The sequence below is a fragment of the Rutilus rutilus genome (assembly GCF_951802725.1).
Source record: "Rutilus rutilus genome assembly, chromosome: 14".
NCBI classification, from domain to species: Eukaryota; Metazoa; Chordata; class Actinopteri; order Cypriniformes; family Leuciscidae; genus Rutilus; species Rutilus rutilus.
Genome location: NC_140219.1, coordinates 315,001 through 333,787, shown reverse-complemented (window position 1 = coordinate 333,787; position 18,787 = coordinate 315,001). Strand labels below are relative to the sequence as shown.

At 45.3% G+C, this 18,787-nt stretch overlaps 2 protein-coding genes across 5 annotated transcripts in view; one reads left to right on the top strand and one right to left on the bottom strand.

The window, feature by feature from the left end:
* Positions 1 to 1,289: 1,289 nt before the first annotated feature.
* Positions 1,290 to 11,135, bottom strand: lyar (Ly1 antibody reactive homolog (mouse)). 2 transcript variants are annotated; one of them, XM_084430981.1, is made up of 9 exons: positions 10,894 to 11,135; positions 9,383 to 9,505; positions 7,943 to 8,057; positions 6,377 to 6,484; positions 6,207 to 6,287; positions 4,105 to 4,357; positions 3,972 to 4,031; positions 3,521 to 3,606; positions 1,290 to 1,741 (listed from the first exon to the last, which is right to left on the bottom strand). In XM_084430981.1, the coding sequence occupies exons 2-9, from the start codon at positions 9,502 to 9,504 to the stop codon at positions 1,604 to 1,606; spliced, it is 963 nt and encodes a 320-aa protein (XP_084287107.1). In that variant the 5' UTR covers position 9,505; positions 10,894 to 11,135; the 3' UTR covers positions 1,290 to 1,603. The 2 variants fall into 2 exon arrangements, with proteins under 2 accessions (XP_084287107.1, XP_084287108.1); XM_084430982.1 differs by having other exon boundaries at positions 9,383 to 9,534; positions 10,894 to 11,111.
* Positions 11,136 to 11,776: 641 nt separating this feature from the next.
* The window catches only part of zbtb49 (zinc finger and BTB domain containing 49), an 18,134-nt gene continuing 11,123 nt past the window's right edge, over positions 11,777 to 18,787 (top strand). For all 3 annotated transcript variants that reach the window (XM_084430542.1, XM_084430541.1, XM_084430540.1), the window contains exons 1-3: positions 11,777 to 11,808; positions 13,275 to 13,426; positions 13,604 to 13,766. In XM_084430542.1, the coding sequence (XP_084286668.1) occupies positions 13,275 to 13,426; positions 13,604 to 13,766 (315 nt within the window). In that variant the 5' untranslated portion in view covers positions 11,777 to 11,808. The remainder of the gene's footprint in view (positions 11,809 to 13,274; positions 13,427 to 13,603; positions 13,767 to 18,787) is intronic.

Below are 18,787 nucleotides of genomic sequence, written 5' to 3'. Positions count from 1 at the left end.
GCGATGTACTCGCTTTTGTCCAATATGAAATTCAACGAGGTTTCGTGGTTTCCCAGGATACCATAAGACGCATTATTAAACTTGTTGATCCTCAAGGTGTGGAATTTCGACGAAGGAGAGTAGGCTACACTTGCGCTGGCCCAAATGCACTCTGGCATATAGACAGCTATGATAAACTAAAACCGTACGGCATTGCCATTAATGGCTGTATAGATGGTTACAGTCGTTACATTCTGTGGATGGAGGCGTACACAACCAACAACGATTAATAATGCGTCTTATGGTATCCTGGGAAACCACGAAACCTGGCTAGGCTATGCAATGAACACTGATCGAATGCGTTATTCTCTACATTTAATTTCGACTTTTTTTCTCGAAACACAACGACTTTATTCTCGAAATTTAATGAGTTTATTCTCAAGATTGTATTTCGAGTTTTTTTCTCGAAATTTAACGATTTTTTTTCTCGAAACACAACGACTTTATTCTCGATATTTAATGAGTTTATTCTCAAGATTGTATTTCGACTTTTTTTCTCGAAATTTAACGAGTTTAATCTTGAATTATAATGACTTTAATCTCGATATTTAATGACTTTATTCTCAAGATTGTATTTCGACTTTTTTTCTCGAAATTTAACGAGTTTAATCTCGAATTATAATGACTTTAATCTCGAGATGGTTTTATTTTTTTATTATTGCTTGGCCCTAATCCTCTTCCGTATATTTCAGCTCGGATCTCTCGCAGCCTCTCGCGTTTTTAAAAGTAGTTCTACTTTTCATTACAGATGCACATCTCGCGCTCTCACCTGGAACAAACAAAAAAGCGTTCTGTGTGAACTAGCCATTTCACGTTAGAAACATTGACCGTAGCTTAAAGTCCCCCTGTGGTGTAAATCCAGCTTTTAATGTTGTTTATGTGTCTATGTGGTGTTTTTAATGGTCGACTCCATTGCTGAGTATTTCCTCCTTAAAACGGCAGTGAACCAAAGACAGTCTCAAACACACGCTTTGAAATCGCTGGTGTTTCTGACGTCACAAACTACCTTGTAACCAATCAGATCAACGTGTGATCGTCAACCAGTGGATCTCTGAGCTGAGTGAGTGAGTGAGTGGAGGCGGGGCTCATTTGCATATTCATAGAGCCGCACATACTAAATGAGGCAAGGGTGTCGAGTTACATTCAAGATACTTTAAGGCATATAGAATGTTTTTTCAAGGAAAAAACATTTAAATATGTAATCATGGTGATCAAAGATGATTTTTAAGGAATAAAATTGACAACAGGGGGACCTGTCAGGGGGATGTTTATTAAAACAGCAAACTCAGTACACACCTAATTCACTCTATACAGCAGATGAGCCCAGAATATGCGCTAAATTACATTAAACGCTTTATTGCGGTTTTAAACACAACGTAAAACTGCATTTTTCTGCCCGCTTGTACATAGTAGGTTTTAATAAGCTATATACAGAAATTGTTCTTGATATCACTGTTTAAAGGCATTAATCACCTTTAGCACACATCACTCAGGACACATCACTCAGGACACAGCTGAAGACACAGATGGACGTCTCCTCCAGCAAGAGATGATGAGACCTCAGTCACTTCACCAGTCGGACTTTCTCTTTCAGGGTTTTAAACTTGGGGTTGTTGTTGATCTTCTTGTTGAACAGAGACAGAAGCTCCTCTTCCGATCTGTAGTTTCCGTCTCCAGTAAACGAATAATAAGCTGCTAAAACCTGGAAAAACACCAGAGAGTCGATCGATGAGTCGATGTCAAGCCAACATGAAACTAAAAGGGGTTTTCGCAGCGGAGGAACCTTCCCTGGAACTATTGGTGGAAGTTCCCGGAGTTTGGCGTGTTCACACCGCAGGAACTAGGAACGGTTTTAGCTCTAGGAACTCCTTTTGGAGGAACTACTTTACTCCTCCTTCAGAGTTGCTCTACATCAGCGCTATAGGAACTACAGTGACGGTAGTGTTCGCTGATTGGCCGAACGCACGTGAAACACCAGCACACGCCATTATTAAAAAGGGTGTGTAAACACACAGATTACAGCCTATATATTTACTCCACAAACTAACTCTACGAACATGGAAGACGTTGACAGATGAGCCTCTAAACCTTTACACTGAGGAGAAAACCCAGCGTAAGTTTGAGGAGACCGAGAGGAACATGATCATGTGTTTCTGCTCCGCAACACTGGACATCAAACACACGCATACGCTAATAACTCTTCATCACTGTCTACTCTCTGTGTATGACAGTATCTAATGACGTATGAGACAGGACCGTTAGACAGATCGTACACTGATGAACAGGAGAACGCGAGCCGTCGTTCTCAGCGCCGTCAAAATAAAAGTCACAACAACCAGCGTGTCTCACGTCACTTCAGAGTTCCTACTGGCGGTGCGAACGCAACCAGGAGAACGTTCCTATAGGAACCCAGGGTTCTCAAGTCTCACGCATTGGCCGTGAGACACACGCAATTTCAACCAGTTCACACGCTCACACGCCACACCGTGTATTTCTCACGCTGAAAAGGCAATGCCAACCAAGTTGTCCTGCAAGCTTTATATTTAACGTTGTATATGAGGCGCGGGCACACAAAGTGAAGTTTCCTGCCGCCAGCACGTATCTCGGCCAGATTGCTTTCGTTACTAGGCAACATAGATGCGCGAACACACGAAAGTTGACGGACTCGGCCACCATCACCATACGTTCGTTACTAGGTAACCAACAACATCGCGCGAACACAAGTCGTGATGATGGAGAAGGTAAGTTGGAAGAAAGCTCGTCTAACATTTTTAGGCTAGAACATTTAATATATATAGCCCATCGTATACATTATTATTGATGCAGTCAAAAACTCTACAACTACTTTGCAACCAGGCCAGAAGCTTTGGCTCAGTTTGGCTGTACACACACACACACACACACACACACACACACACACACACACACCCCTTAATACTCTAATATGTCATTTGTTCACAATGTTGTCCCACCACACAAATCATTATACCATTTCGACTAGACACATTCAAAATGCAAAAAGATTTGTTTTTCCAAACTGGTTGGAGCAATTTGTTATATTTTTTTAATTTTTGCATATTTGTAATTTTGAAATAAATCATTAAAGAGTATATTTGATGTGATGAATTGGTCTGTCATTTATCAGATTTACCAATTGTTATAATTTCAATTTGTGCTGGTTAATTATGAACAATGGGTAAAATTGGGGGGCGGGGCTCCATTAGGGCTCCTCCCCTAAGCGCATGTGATCTCACTCCAAGCTTTTGATAAAACTTGAGAACCCTGAGGAACCATTAGTTCTCGGAGAACCATCCTGGTGGCTCGATCCTAGTTCTAGGAGCTCAGTTCTATCCGGTGCGAAAATACGTGTAAAACAACTAGTGATCCTCAGGAGCGCTTAAACCCAAGCCTTCATCAGACTGATGGATAAACGTCTGGTCACGTGTCTCTGCTGTTGCTGATTGGCCGAAGGGTCGCTCACCTTCTTGCGGAGCTTCTTCACGGCGAGTCCGTCCTCAGGAGCGTCTCTCAGAACCGCCTTTATCGTCCCTTTCCAGTTAAACTTCCCTGCAGAACAAACACGATTCAGAAGATCAGGGACTCTCGGAGATCTTCATGTTTGTGGAAGCTTGTTTCCCACATATACTTGCAATTCAGAATTTTTCTTCCCAGAATTACTTGATATAAAGTCGCAATTGCGAGAAAAAAAAGTCAGAATTGTGAGATATAATCACGCAGCTGCAAGAAATAAACTCGCAATTCTGCCTCTTTTTTCCCCATAATTGTATGCTTATATCTCACAATCCTGTCTTTAGTTCTCAGCGTATTATTCCAATTGCTTGGAAACTGAAAAGTCGCAATTATCTTTTAAAATGTTTTATTCTGTGGCGGAAACGAGCTTTCATGCTGTTCAGACTCTTATTATGAAATACCTGTAGAGTTTGATTCAGACTGCAGGTTCTCTGGCTCCTCCCCCTCCAGATCCAGACTCTCTGATTGGTCAAAGCAGACAGGAAGTAAGTACGGTTCACATGGTTAGAGACGGTCTGAGACTCCGATCCTTACCATCAGACGCTTCTTCCTTTCTTTTCTTCTGACTTCTCTTGGTGTTTTCCTCTGCGTTCTGTCCGTTCTGTTCTCCTTCCTCTCGTTTCCTCTTCTTTCTGCTCTTCTTCTTCCCGTTCTGCTCCTCTGAGCTCTTTCTCTTGCTCTTTTTATCTTTCCGCTCTTCTCTCTTTTCTTCATGAGTCTCAGTGCCGTTGTTCGGGTCGCTTCGGTTCGGTTTGTGTTCTTCTGACGTCTGATGCTCGGTTTGATCCTGAAACATCACCGAACAAAAGCAAAACTTCACCATAAACGCACACACACACACGCTGTCGGCCACTGAGAAGATCTCCCACACCTGCTCCAGTAACACACACACACACACACTCACACTGTCGGCTGCTGAGAAGATCTCCCACACCTGCTCCAGTAACACACACACACACACACTCACACTGTCGGCTGCTGAGAAGATCTCCCACACCTGCTCCAGTAACACACACACACACACACACACACACACACACACACACACACACTCACGCTGTCGGCCACTGAGAAGATCTCCCACACCTGCTCCAGTAACACACACACACACACTCACACTCACTCACTCACGCTGTCGGCCGCTGAGAAAATCTCCCACACCTGCTCCAGTAACACACACACACTCACACTCACACTCACACTCACACACACTCACGCTGTCGGCCACTGAGAAGATCTCCCACACCTGCTCCAGTAACACACACACACACACACACACACACACTCACACACACTCACGCTGTCGGCCACTGAGAAGATCTCCCACACCTGCTCCAGTAACACACACACACACACTCACACTCACACTCACTCACGCTGTCGGCCGCTGAGAAGATCTCCCACACCTGCTCCAGTAACACACACACACACACTCACACTCACTCACGCTGTCGGCCACTGAGAAGATCTCCCACACCTGCTCCAGTAACACACACACACTCACACTCACACTCACACTCACGCTGTCGGCCACTGAGAAGATCTCCCACACCTGCTCCAGTAACACACACACACACACACACACTCACGCTGTCGGCTGCTGAGAAGATCTCCCACACCTGCTCCAGTAACACACACACACACACACACACACACACACACACTCACTCACGCTGTCGGCCACTGAGAAGATCTCCCACACCTGCTCCAGTAACACACACACACACACTCACACTCACACTCACTCACGCTGTCGGCCGCTGAGAAAATCTCCCACACCTGCTCCAGTAACACACACACACACACACACACACTCACGCTGTCGGCTGCTGAGAAGATCTCCCACACCTGCTCCAGTAACACACACACACACACACACACACTCACGCTGTCGGCCACTGAGAAGATCTCCCACACCTGCTCCAGTAACACACACTCACACTCACACTCACTCACGCTGTCGGCCGCTGAGAAAATCTCCCACACCTGCTCCAGTAACACACACACACACACACACACACTCACGCTGTCGGCTGCTGAGAAGATCTCCCACACCTGCTCCAGTAACACACACACACACACACACTCACTCACGCTGTCGGCCGCTGAGAAAATCTCCCACACCTGCTCCAGTAACACACACACACACACACTCACGCTGTCGGCCACTGAGAAGATCTCCCACACCTGCTCCAGTAACACACACACACACACACTCACACTCACACTCACTCACTCACGCTGTCGGCCACTGAGAAGATCTCCCACACCTGCTCCAGTAACACACACACACACACACACACACTCACGCTGTCGGCCACTGAGAAGATCTCCCACACCTGCTCCAGTAACACACACACACACACTCACGCTGTCGGCTGCTGAGAAGATCTCCCACACCTGCTCCAGTAACACACACACACACACTCACGCTGTCGGCTGCTGAGAAGATCTCCCACACCTGCTCCAGTAACACACACACACACACTCACGCTGTCGGCTGCTGAGAAGATCTCCCACACCTGCTCCAGTAACACACACACACACACACACACACACACACTCACGCTGTCGGCTGCTGAGAAGATCTCCCACACCTGCTCCAGTAACACACACACACACACACACACACTCACGCTGTCGGCTGCTGAGAAGATCTCCCACACCTGCTCCAGTAACTCGGGACTGTGGATCTTCAGGCTGTTCTTCATCCAGTTCTGCAGAGGAACAGAGCACACGTTACGGGTCGAGCCTCAGGAATGATGTCGTCACAGGTACACACACTCTTCCTCACTGAGATCCGCACCTGGAACTTGGCTCTCTTCCGGGGAACGTTCCCGTAGGCGGCGACCTGACGCAGGACCTGCTGGAGTCTGGGCTGAACACCGGCCCGGTCCGAGGCCTCCTGGATCCTCTGAGGAGAACCAGACACGTGAGCCTTCCCAGAACCCCTCAGACACTCACTCTCTCAGGCTGAATCCCAATTCTCTGTCTTACTCTTACCCCTTCCCCTTCCCCTTCCCCTACCCCTTCCCCTTCCCCTTCCCCTTCCCCTTCCCCTTGTCCCTCTAAACCGAGTGGTAAGCGCTAGGGGTGAAAACATACCCCTATGAAATGAGACACCACTTGGTTACGTCATCATACATCGTTACTAATATTTTTTATACACACTGCATGGTGTTTTGTATATCTGTTTCAGTTATCACTGTTTTGAATGTCACTGATGTTCAGAAACAACTTTCTTTGTTAACAACTTTCTTTGTTTCTTTGGCCAATAAAGTAAACATAACAGGCAAAAAAATATGATCATATTTTGATCTTAGAAACTTCAGCTCGTTTTCATCCCGAAAGTGGACCAGCTGCCGGGTTTCCTCCTGCGTCCCTGTGTGATACAGGACAGTATATGTAAAGCACGTATCGATGTCTCCAGGGTGGCCATGCAACGTCCTCTTTTTCCCGGACATGTCACCTGGATTTTGGGATTTCCGGGATTCGGCTTTTGCTTTCTGCCGTCGCTATTCATTATGTTTACATGCACAAGGTGTTGTTTCAATCGGACTGAATTCATTCAAATCGGTGAATCTGAATGTAGTGTTTAACGTACATGAACGCTAAACAAGTGATCGGTTTATGTGCGTTTTAGCATTGCTTAAATTCCTGTGTTTTCGTATCAGTCGGGATCCGTTTGAAGCTGAACACATGACCTGCAAAGCTGGCACATACGTGTCAGTGTCAAATAATGTACACATAATGAATGACGAATGTAGAAAGCAAAAGCCGAATCCCGGACATTTTGGGCGATCTCAAAATCCTGCCAGACATGTCCGGGGAAAAGAAAATTCACTGCTTATAGTTTAGTTAAAACTGTAGACATGGAGTCCATTCAAGGCTAGTCTGAGAAATGCGGGACTGATTGTGCAAACCAGCAATGTATCGTTAGCATAGCCTAGCGTAGCAGACTAGCGATTTTTAAAAACATTTAAACGTTTAAAAACATTTCAATTAACAACATGGTTGCAAATATATATGTACATGACTGTGTAGAGCACAAAACAAGACTGTCATAATTTTTCAATCAATCATTTAAGCCGAAAATACTTACATTTATGGGACTCTTGATGGTATGCCCGCCATTGTTGCCGGTTGCGCAGTGCATTCTGGGTACCCCTTGGTTTCAAGTAAGCTTGCGAAAATTCTTGGTTTTAAGGGGTATGTACCCCTTCCCCTTAACCCTACCCCTAGATCAAAATGAGAATTGGGATAGCCCTTACTCTCACGTGCAAATCTAAGGGGAAGGGGTAAGACAGAGAATTGGGATTCAGCCTCACTCTCTCTCGCTCTCTCTCTCTCTCACTCACACACACACACACACCTGAATCCACTGCTGCTGCTTCACGTCGCCTTTGTTCGCCTTCGCCTGAAAGTCTTTGCCACCGTACTTCTGATCCTCACTGATGCACTTGTTGTGGTTCTTGTAATCATCACCACTGCGGGGACACACACACACTCGGTCACGTTCAGCACACGCACACACACTCAAACACACTCGCTCACTCACTCACTCACTCACTCACTCGCTCACTCACTCGCTCACTCACTCGCTCGCTCACTCACTCGCTCGCTCACTCACTCACGCGCTCGCTCGCTCACTCGCTCGCTCACTCGCTCACTCACTCACTCGCTCACTCACTCGCTCGCTCACTCGCTCACTCGCTCGCTCACTCACGCGCTCACTCACGCGCTCGCTCACGCGCTCGCTCACTCGCTCGCTCACTCGCTCTCTCACTCTCACTCTCACACTCACTCTCACACTCACTCTCACACTCACTCTCACACTCACTCTCACACTCACTCACTCTCACACTCACTCACTCTCACACTCACTCACTCTCACACTCTCTCACTCTCACACTCACTCACTCACACACACTCACACTCACTCACTCACTCTCACAATCACTCAATCACTCACTCACAAACTCACACTCTTTCACTCACACTATCACTCACTCTCTCGCTCACTCTCTCACTCACTCTCTCACTCACTCACTCTCACTCACAGTGACCCTTGACACTCTCACACTCACTCTCACACTCACTCTCACACTCACTCTCACTCTCACTCTCACTCTCACTCTCACACTCACTCTCACACTCACACTCACTCTCACACTCACTCTCACACTCACTCTCACACTCACTCTCACACTCACTCTCACACTCACTCTCACACTCACTCTCACTCTCACACTCACTCTCACACTCACTCTCACACTCACTCTCACACTCACTCTCACACTCACTCTCACACTCACTCTCACACTCACTCTCACACTCACTCTCACACTCACTCTCACACTCACTCTCACACTCACTCTCACACTCACTCTCACACTCACACTCTCTCACTCTCACACTCACTCACTCACACACACTCACACACACTCACACTCACTCACTCACTCTCACACTCACTCACTCTCACACTCACACTCACTCACTCACTCTCACACTCACTCACTCACTCTCACACTCACTCACTCACTCACTCTCACACTCACTCACTCTCACAATCACTCAATCACTCACTCACAAACTCACACTCTTTCACTCACACTATCACTCACTCGCTCACTCTCTCACTCACTCTCTCACTCACTCACTCACTCTCACACTCACTCACTCTCACACTCACTCAATCACTCACTCACAAACTCACACTCTTTCACTCACACTATCACTCACTCACACTCGCTCACTCTCACTCACTCTCTCACTCACTCACTCTCACTCACAGTGACCCTTGACCCACCAGAAGTCGTTCCCACAGTCGATGCAGGACAGAACGCTACAGCTGCGACACTTCAGCAGGTGTTTGTCCACCTGAGCTTTCTTTAGAGACTCTCCGCAGGCGTCGCACGTGAAGAACACCATCCTGAGGAAGAGGAAGAACAGCAGCTGATTCTGAGAACAACAAGAGTCGCTTACAGTTACTTCACCTGTACAAAGACAGGCAGTTCTGCAGCTTACAGTTAAAACTGCAGTGAACCAAAGACAGTCTCAAAAACACGCTTTGAAATCTCTGGTGTTTCTGACGTCACAAACTACCTTGTAACCAATCAGATCAACGTGTGATCGTCAACCAGTGGATCTCTGAGCTGAGTGAGTGAGTGGAGGCGGGGCTCATTTGCATATTCATAGAGCCGCACATACTAAATGAGGCAAGGGTGTCGAGTTACATTCAAGATATTTTAAGACATGAAGATTTTCTTTCAAGGAAAAAATGCTTAAAGTCCCCGTGAACCGGAAGTTGCAAACGACTTTTCAAAAGGTAATATTGAACAGAGGGTTTTACTCTAGCGCTCCTCCTCTCCATCTCTGCTCATAGCAGACTAGCGGTTAGAGGAGTGGTGAAGCGTTCTCAACCCAAGCCGTCAAACCGACGTCATCAGAAGAGGAACGCCATTCCAGACCGGAAGTAACTTTTCAGATTTTGATTAAAGATTACCACGGCAAGCAACTTCTCTGTGTGTATTAACTTACACAGATTAATTGTTCATCACAAGACTAGTAATATGCAATCCGTTTTTTTTTTCATGTCAACTTTAAATATGTCATTGTGGTGATTGGGTCAATGGGGTTTTGGTGAAATGGCTGAAATAAGGTTTGTGATGAACACAAGCTCAAGACACTTTCATGTTTTATTATATGACATCAGCATTACCCACTCGTGATATTTTGAAGCCGTTATGTGTCTTGAAAAAGGCTAAATGGAGGAGATTAAACATCATCAGTAAACTCAGTTCACTTTTACAGCCTCGTTATGCTTATAATCGTGCTCTTATACACTACTCTAACTCAAACGTTCTGGGAAAATGTGTTCAGATAAAAACTGAGTTGTCGGAAGAGTTGTCGGAAACTCCGTGATGGTGACGTTAAATTTATGCGACCATGGTGTAGTTCGTTTATAGCCGACCTTTAGATTTTTTACTTCTGCCGACTGCATTTAGGCTTCAGAATTCATAAAAGTTGTGTTCATCTGTGATAATTATCTTGATGGACAAAATGTGTAAATATCATAAACTTTTGTAAATCACAGAGATTGATTTTAGCGATAATCCAGCGTGATGCGAACTGTGGGGTTAGCCTACAAAGTGACGTCATACCTGCGCCACTCTATCAACTGGTATTTTTTCAATTATTTTTATATAAATGTAATAAAAAAAAACACACTGTTCTTCTAGTAATTTCCTGATAGCGGATCATGAACCGGAAGTCTCGCACATGCACAGAAAATAACTTCTTGTAACTGTGATCCTGTACCTCAATAAAGCAGAACTGTGATTCTCTGTTGATGAAGATGAAGATGAAGATTTCTTCAGCGCATTAATGGTCAGCAGGACTGGGTTCGGCGCCCGGTCCGGTTCTCTTGATCCCGGTAAATGAGTCTCGGCTCCGGTAACGACACTCCTCGCTGCTCACGGGAACACGCGAGTTTTTTGAATCACGCGTCGCAACAGACACGCGCGCGGTGTCACTCTGTTTTCACTCCGGACTGAAACGCCGATCAAGAGTTCCGCAAACACACAAAAAAGGGACAAAAAAACATTTTAAAAAAACATTTAATTTTGGCACATTATATAAAATATGGCATTAATAAAGACCTTTAACACAGTATAAATTAATTCAAAATTCATTTTTGCATTATTTATATACCACTTTTGTTTTATTGATATTTTGAATACCCTTGATAATATTTCAACCTTTTCTTTTTAATTTTAGTTTGAATTTTAACGCGCTATTTGTTACTATTTGGGTTGATTTCAGTTTTAGTTTTAGTTTTAGATTTAGTTTTTATTTATTTCCTGTTATGTCCAGTCATTTCAGTGCTTCAGCTTACACTTATTTCATTTAGTTGGCAACAACCCTGGATGGAATAAATAAAAACAATAATTCTCAATAAAACTCATGATAGGATGCAGTATAAGGTGAACTATATTGTATTGTATTTATAATGAACACATTGTAATTGTATATTGTACATTGTATATTGTACATTTTAAAACAAAAGCTTTGCAATAAAACTATTTATTTCTACATTAGAGTAGAGTAGAGTAGGCCTATGGAAATGTTCATAGATGCATTAATTTCAGATTGAACGCCGTAAAAACAAATGACTTTTATTGTGAAAAACTGAAATGACGTCATCAGCTCAGCGCCGGTTCCTCCGAGTTAAAGGTGAGCTGAGCGAGAATCTTTCTTCATTCTTGCTTTGACTATATTATTATAATATACTTATGTATTATTATTATGTCTAATGGAAAATAAAGGTTTTGTTATATGGCAGTGATGAATGGGATTTATGAATACACACACACACACACCTGTGCATGCCGCAGTGGTGTGTGTGTGTCTGCGCAGATGTACAGTGTGTTCAGTCACAGTGCTGCTCAGTGACTGATGTGTGTGTGTGTGTGTGTGTGTGTGTGTGTGTGTGTGTGTGTGCGCGTGCAGATGGACAGTGTGTGCAGTCACAGTGCTGCTCAGTGACTGATGTGTGTGTGTTAGTGTGTGTGCGTGCAGATGGACAGTGTGTGCAGTCACAGTGCTGCTCAGTGACTGATGTGTGTGTGTGTGTGTGTGTATGTGCGTGCAGATGGACAGTGTGTGCAGTCACAGTGCTGCTCAGTGACTGATGTGTGTGTGTTAGGTGTGTGTGTGTGTGTGTGTGTGCAGATGGACAGTGTGTGCAGTCACAGTGCTGCTCAGTGACTGATGTGTGTGTGTGTGTGTGTGTGTGTGCAGATGGACAGTGTGTGCAGTCACAGTGCTGCTCAGTGACTGATGTGTGTGTGTGTGTGTGTGTGTGTGTGTGTGTGTGTGTGTGTGTGCAGATGGACAGTGTGTGCAGTCACAGTGCTGCTCAGTGACTGATGTGTGTGTGTGTGTGTGTGTGTGTGTGTGTGTGTGTGTGTGTGTGTGTGTGTGTGTGTGTGTGCGTGCAGATGGACAGTGTGTGCAGTCACAGTGCTGCTCAGTGACTGATGTGTGTGTGTGTGTGTGTATGTGCGTGCAGATGGACAGTGTGTGCAGTCACAGTGCTGCTCAGTGACTGATGTGTGTGTGTTAGTGTGTGTGTGTGTGTGCAGATGGACAGTGTGTGCAGTCACAGTGCTGCTCAGTGACTGATGTGTGTGTGTGTGTGTGTGTGTGTGTGTGTGCAGATGGACAGTGTGTGCAGTCACAGTGCTGCTCAGTGACTGATGTGTGTGTGTGTGTGTGTGTGTGTGTGTGTGTGTGTGTGTGTGTGTGTGTGTGTGTGTGTGTGTGTGTGTGTGTGCAGATGGACAGTGTGTGCAGTCACAGTGCTGCTCAGTGACTGATGTGTGTGTGTTAGTGTGTGTGTGTGTGTGCAGATGGACAGTGTGTGCAGTCACAGTGCTGCTCAGTGACTGATGTGTGTGTGTTAGTGTGTGTGTGTGTGCAGATGGACAGTGTGTGCAGTCACAGTGCTGCTCAGTGACTGATGTGTGTGTGTTAGTGTGTGTGTGTGTGCAGATGGACAGTGTGTGCAGTCACAGTGCTGCTCAGTGACTGATGTGTGTGTGTGTGTGTGTGTGTGTGTGCAGATGGACAGTGTGTGCAGTCACAGTGCTGCTCAGTGACTGATGTGTGTGTGTGTGTGTGTGTGTGTGTGTGTGCAGATGGACAGTGTGTGCAGTCACAGTGTGTTCGTGCTGCAGCAGCTCCAGGATCAGCGTATTCAGGGTCTGCTGTGCGACTGCATGCTGGTGGTGAAGGGCGTCTGCTTTAAAGCCCATAAGAACGTGCTGGCGGCCTTCAGCGCCTACTTCCGGTAACATGCAACGGCAAATATATATTTGAAAGAAATATGGAAATATTAATATTATGTTATTATTAGAAATATGGCTTATTATTAGCTCCATTGAGCTGGAAAAAAAATATTTCCTTTGGAATCTATTCTCGATTCCCAGTCGTGCTCACAGTCTGTCCTGAACGCCTCGCTCCTCAGATCTCTGTTCCAGAACTCCCCGGCGCAGAAGAACGATGTTTTCCATCTGGCCATTCAGGACGTGGGCGGCATCGGGCAGGTTCTGGACTACATGTACACATCACATCTGGAGCTCAACCAGGACAACGTTCACACACTGATGGAGATCGGACAGAGCCTGCAGGTCACACACACACACACACACACACACACACACTCACACACACACACACACACTTCAGTTTCATTTCAGTTAACATTTCATGTAACTTTCTCCAAACATTCAGGGAACGTTTACCAAACTTTCTTGTAACGCCCCCCAAACATTCATGTAACGCTCCCCAAACATTCAGGTAAAGTTTCCCTAACTTTCATGCAATTTTCCCTAAACATTTGTGTAACATTCCCCAAACATTCATCTAACGCCCCCCAAACATTCATCTAACGCCCCCAAACATTCATCTAACGCTTCCCAAACATTCATCTAACGCTTCCCAAACATTCATCTAACGCTTCCCAAACATTCATGTAACGCCCCAAAACATGCATGTAACGCTTCCTAAACATTCATCTAACGCTTCCCAAACATTCATGTAACGCCCCAAAACATGCATGTAACGCTTCCCAAACATTCATGTAACGCCCCAAACATTCATGTAACGCTTCCTAAACATTCATCTAACGCTTCCCAAACATTCATGTAACGCCCCAAAACATGCATGTAACGCTTCCCAAACATTCATCTAACGCTTCCCAAACATTCATGTAACGCCCCCAAACATTCATCTAACGCCCCCAAACATGCATGTAACGCTTCCCAAACATTCATCTAACGCTTCCCAAACATTCATGTAACGCTTCCCAAACATTCATCTAACGCTTCCCAAACATTCATCTAACGCTTCCCAAACATTCATGTAACGCCCCAAAACATTCATGTAACGCTTCCCAAACATTCATCTAACGCTCCCCAAACATTCATGTAACGCCCCCAAACATTCATGTAACGCCCCCAAACATTCATCTAGCGCCTCCCAAACATTCACGTAACGCTCCCCAAACATTCATGTAACGCTTCCCAAACATTCATCTAACGCCCCCCAAACATTCATCTAACGCTTCCCAAACATTCATGTAACGCCCCAAAACATTCATGTAACGCTTCCCAAACATTCATCTAACGCTTCCCAAACATTCATGTAACGCCCCAAAACATTCACGTAACGCTTCCCAAACATTCATCTAACGCTTCCCAAACATTCATCTAATGCCCCCCAAACAGTCATCTAATGCCCCCCAAACATTCATCTAACGCCCCCAAACATTCATCTAACGCTTTCCAAACATTCATCTAACGCCCCCAAACATTCATCTAACGCTTCCCAAACATTCATGTAACGCTTCCCAAACATTCATCTAACGCTTCCCAAACATTCATGTAACGCCCCCAAACATTCATCTAACGCCCCCAAACATGCATGTAACGCTTCCCAAACATTCATCTAACGCTTCCCAAACATTCATGTAACGCTTCCCAAACATTCATCTAACGCTTCCCAAACATTCATGTAACGCCCCAAAACATTCATGTAACGCTTCCCAAACATTCATCTAACGCTCCCCAAACATTCATGTAACGCCCCCAAACATTCATGTAACGCCCCCAAACATTCATCTAGCGCCTCCCAAACATTCACGTAACGCTCCCCAAACATTCATGTAACGCTTCCCAAACATTCATCTAACGCCCCCCAAACATTCATCTAACGCTTCCCAAACATTCATGTAACGCCCCAAAACATTCATGTAACGCTTCCCAAACATTCATCTAACGCTTCCCAAACATTCATGTAACGCCCCAAAACATTCACGTAACGCTTCCCAAACATTCATCTAACGCTTCCCAAACATTCACGTAACGCCCCCAAACATTCACGTAACGCTCCCCAAACATTCATCTAACGCCCCAAAACATGCATGTAACGCTTCCCAAACATTCATCTAACGCTTCCCAAACATTCACGTAACGCTTCCCAAACATTCATCTAACGCTTCCCAAACATTCATGTAACGCCCCCAAACATTCACGTAACGCTCCCCAAACATTCATGTAACGCCCCAAAACATGCATGTAACGCTTCCCAAACATTCATCTAACGCTTCCCAAACATTCATGTAACGCCCCAAAACATTCACGTAACGCTTCCCAAACATTCATCTAACGCTTCCCAAACATTCATGTAACGCCCCCAAACATTCACGTAACGCTCCCCAAACATTCATCTAACGCTCCCCAAACATTCATGTAACGCTCCCCAAACATTCATGTAACTTTCCCCAAACATTCATCTAACGCTCCCCAAACATTCATGTAACGCCCCCCAAACATTCATGTAACGCCCCCCAAACATTCATCTAACGCTCCCCAAACATTCATCTAACGCTCCCCAAACATTCATGTAACGCCCCCCAAACATTCATCTAACGCTTCCCAAACATTCATGTAACGCCCCAAAACATTCATGTAACGCTTCCCAAAACATTCATGTAACGCTTCCCAAACATTCATCTAACGCCCCCAAACAGTCATCTAATGCCCCCCAAACATTCATGTAAAGCCCCAAACATTCATGTAACGCCCCCCAAACAGTCATCTAATGCCCCCCAAACATTCATGTAACGCCCCCCAAACATTCATCTAACGCCCCCAAACAGTCATCTAATGCCCCCCAAACATTCATCTAACGCCCCCAAACATTCATCTAACGCCCCCAAACAGTCATCTAATGCCCCCCAAACATTCATCTAACGCCCCCAAACAGTCATCTAATGCCCCCCAAACATTCATCTAACGCCCCCAAACATTCATCTAATGCCCCCCAAACAGTCATCTAATGCCCCCCAAACATTCATCTAACGCCCCCAAACATTCATCTAACGCTTTCCAAACATTCATCTAACGCTTCCCAAACATTCATCTAACGCTTCCCAAACATTCATGTAACGCTTCCTAAACATTCATGTAACGCTTCCCAAAACATTCATGTAACGCTTCCCAAACATTCATCTAACGCCCCCAAACAGTCATCTAATGCCCCCCAAACATTCATGTAAAGCCCCAAACATTCATGTAACACCCCCCAAACAGTCATCTAATGCCCCCCAAACATTCATGTAACGCCCCCCAAACATTCATCTAACGCCCCCAAACAGTCATCTAATGCCCCCCAAACATTCATCTAACGCCCCCAAACATTCATCTAACGCCCCCAAACAGTCATCTAATGCCCCCCAAACATTCATCTAACGCCCCCAAACAGTCATCTAATGCCCCCCAAACATTCATCTAACGCCCCCAAACATTCATCTAATGCCCCCCAAACAGTCATCTAATGCCCCCCAAACATTCATCTAACGCCCCCAAACATTCATCTAACGCTTTCCAAACATTCATCTAACGCTTCCCAAACATTCATCTAACGCTTCCCAAACATTCATGTAACGCTTCCCAAACATTCATGTAACGCTTCCCAAACATTCATCTAACGCCCCAAACATTCATCTAACGCTTCCCAAACATTCATCTAACGCTTCCCAAACATTCATGTAACGCTTCCCAAACATTCATGTAACGCTTCCCAAACATTCATGTAACGCCCCAAACATTCATGTAACGCTTCCCAAACATTCATCTAACGCCCCCAAACAGTCATCTAATGCCCCCCAAACATTCATCTAACGCCCCCAAACAGTCATCTAATGCCCCCCAAACATTCATCTAACGCCCCCAAACATTCATCTAATGCCCCCCAAACAGTCATCTAATGCCCCCCAAACATTCATCTAACGCCCCCAAACATTCATCTAACGCTTTCCAAACATTCATCTAACGCCCCCAAACATTCATCTAACGCTTCCCAAACATTCATGTAACGCTTCCCAAACATTCATCTAACGCTTCCCAAACATTCATGTAACGCCCCCAAACATTCATCTAACGCCCCCAAACATGCATGTAACGCTTCCCAAACATTCATCTAACGCTTCCCAAACATTCATGTAACGCTTCCCAAACATTCATCTAACGCTTCCCAAACATTCATGTAACGCCCCAAAACATTCATGTAACGCTTCCCAAACATTCATCTAACGCTCCCCAAACATTCATGTAACGCCCCCAAACATTCATGTAACGCCCCCAAACATTCATCTAGCGCCTCCCAAACATTCACGTAACGCTCCCCAAACATTCATGTAACGCTTCCCAAACATTCATCTAACGCCCCCCAAACATTCATCTAACGCTTCCCAAACATTCATGTAACGCCCCAAAACATTCATGTAACGCTTCCCAAACATTCATCTAACGCTTCCCAAACATTCATGTAACGCCCCAAAACATTCACGTAACGCTTCCCAAACATTCATCTAACGCTTCCCAAACATTCACGTAACGCCCCCAAACATTCACGTAACGCTCCCCAAACATTCATCTAACGCCCCAAAACATGCATGTAACGCTTCCCAAACATTCATCTAACGCTTCCCAAACATTCACGTAACGCTTCCCAAACATTCATCTAACGCTTCCCAAACATTCATGTAACGCCCCCAAACATTCACGTAACGCTCCCCAAACATTCATGTAACGCCCCAAAACATGCATGTAACGCTTCCCAAACATTCATCTAACGCTTCCCAAACATTCATGTAACGCCCCAAAACATTCACGTAACGCTTCCCAAACATTCATCTAACGCTTCCCAAACATTCATGTAACGCCCCCAAACATTCACGTAACGCTCCCCAAACATTCATCTAACGCTCCCCAAACATTCATGTAACGCTCCCCAAACATTCATGTAACTTTCCCCAAACATTCATCTAACGCTCCCCAAACATTCATGTAACGCCCCCCAAACATTCATGTAACGCCCCCCAAACATTCATCTAACGCTCCCCAAACATTCATCTAACGCTCCCCAAACATTCATGTAACGCCCCCCAAACATTCATCTAACGCTTCCCAAACATTCATGTAACGCCCCAAAACATTCATGTAACGCTTCCCAAAACATTCATGTAACGCTTCCCAAACATTCATCTAACGCCCCCAAACAGTCATCTAATGCCCCCCAAACATTCATGTAAAGCCCCAAACATTCATGTAACGCCCCCCAAACAGTCATCTAATGCCCCCCAAAC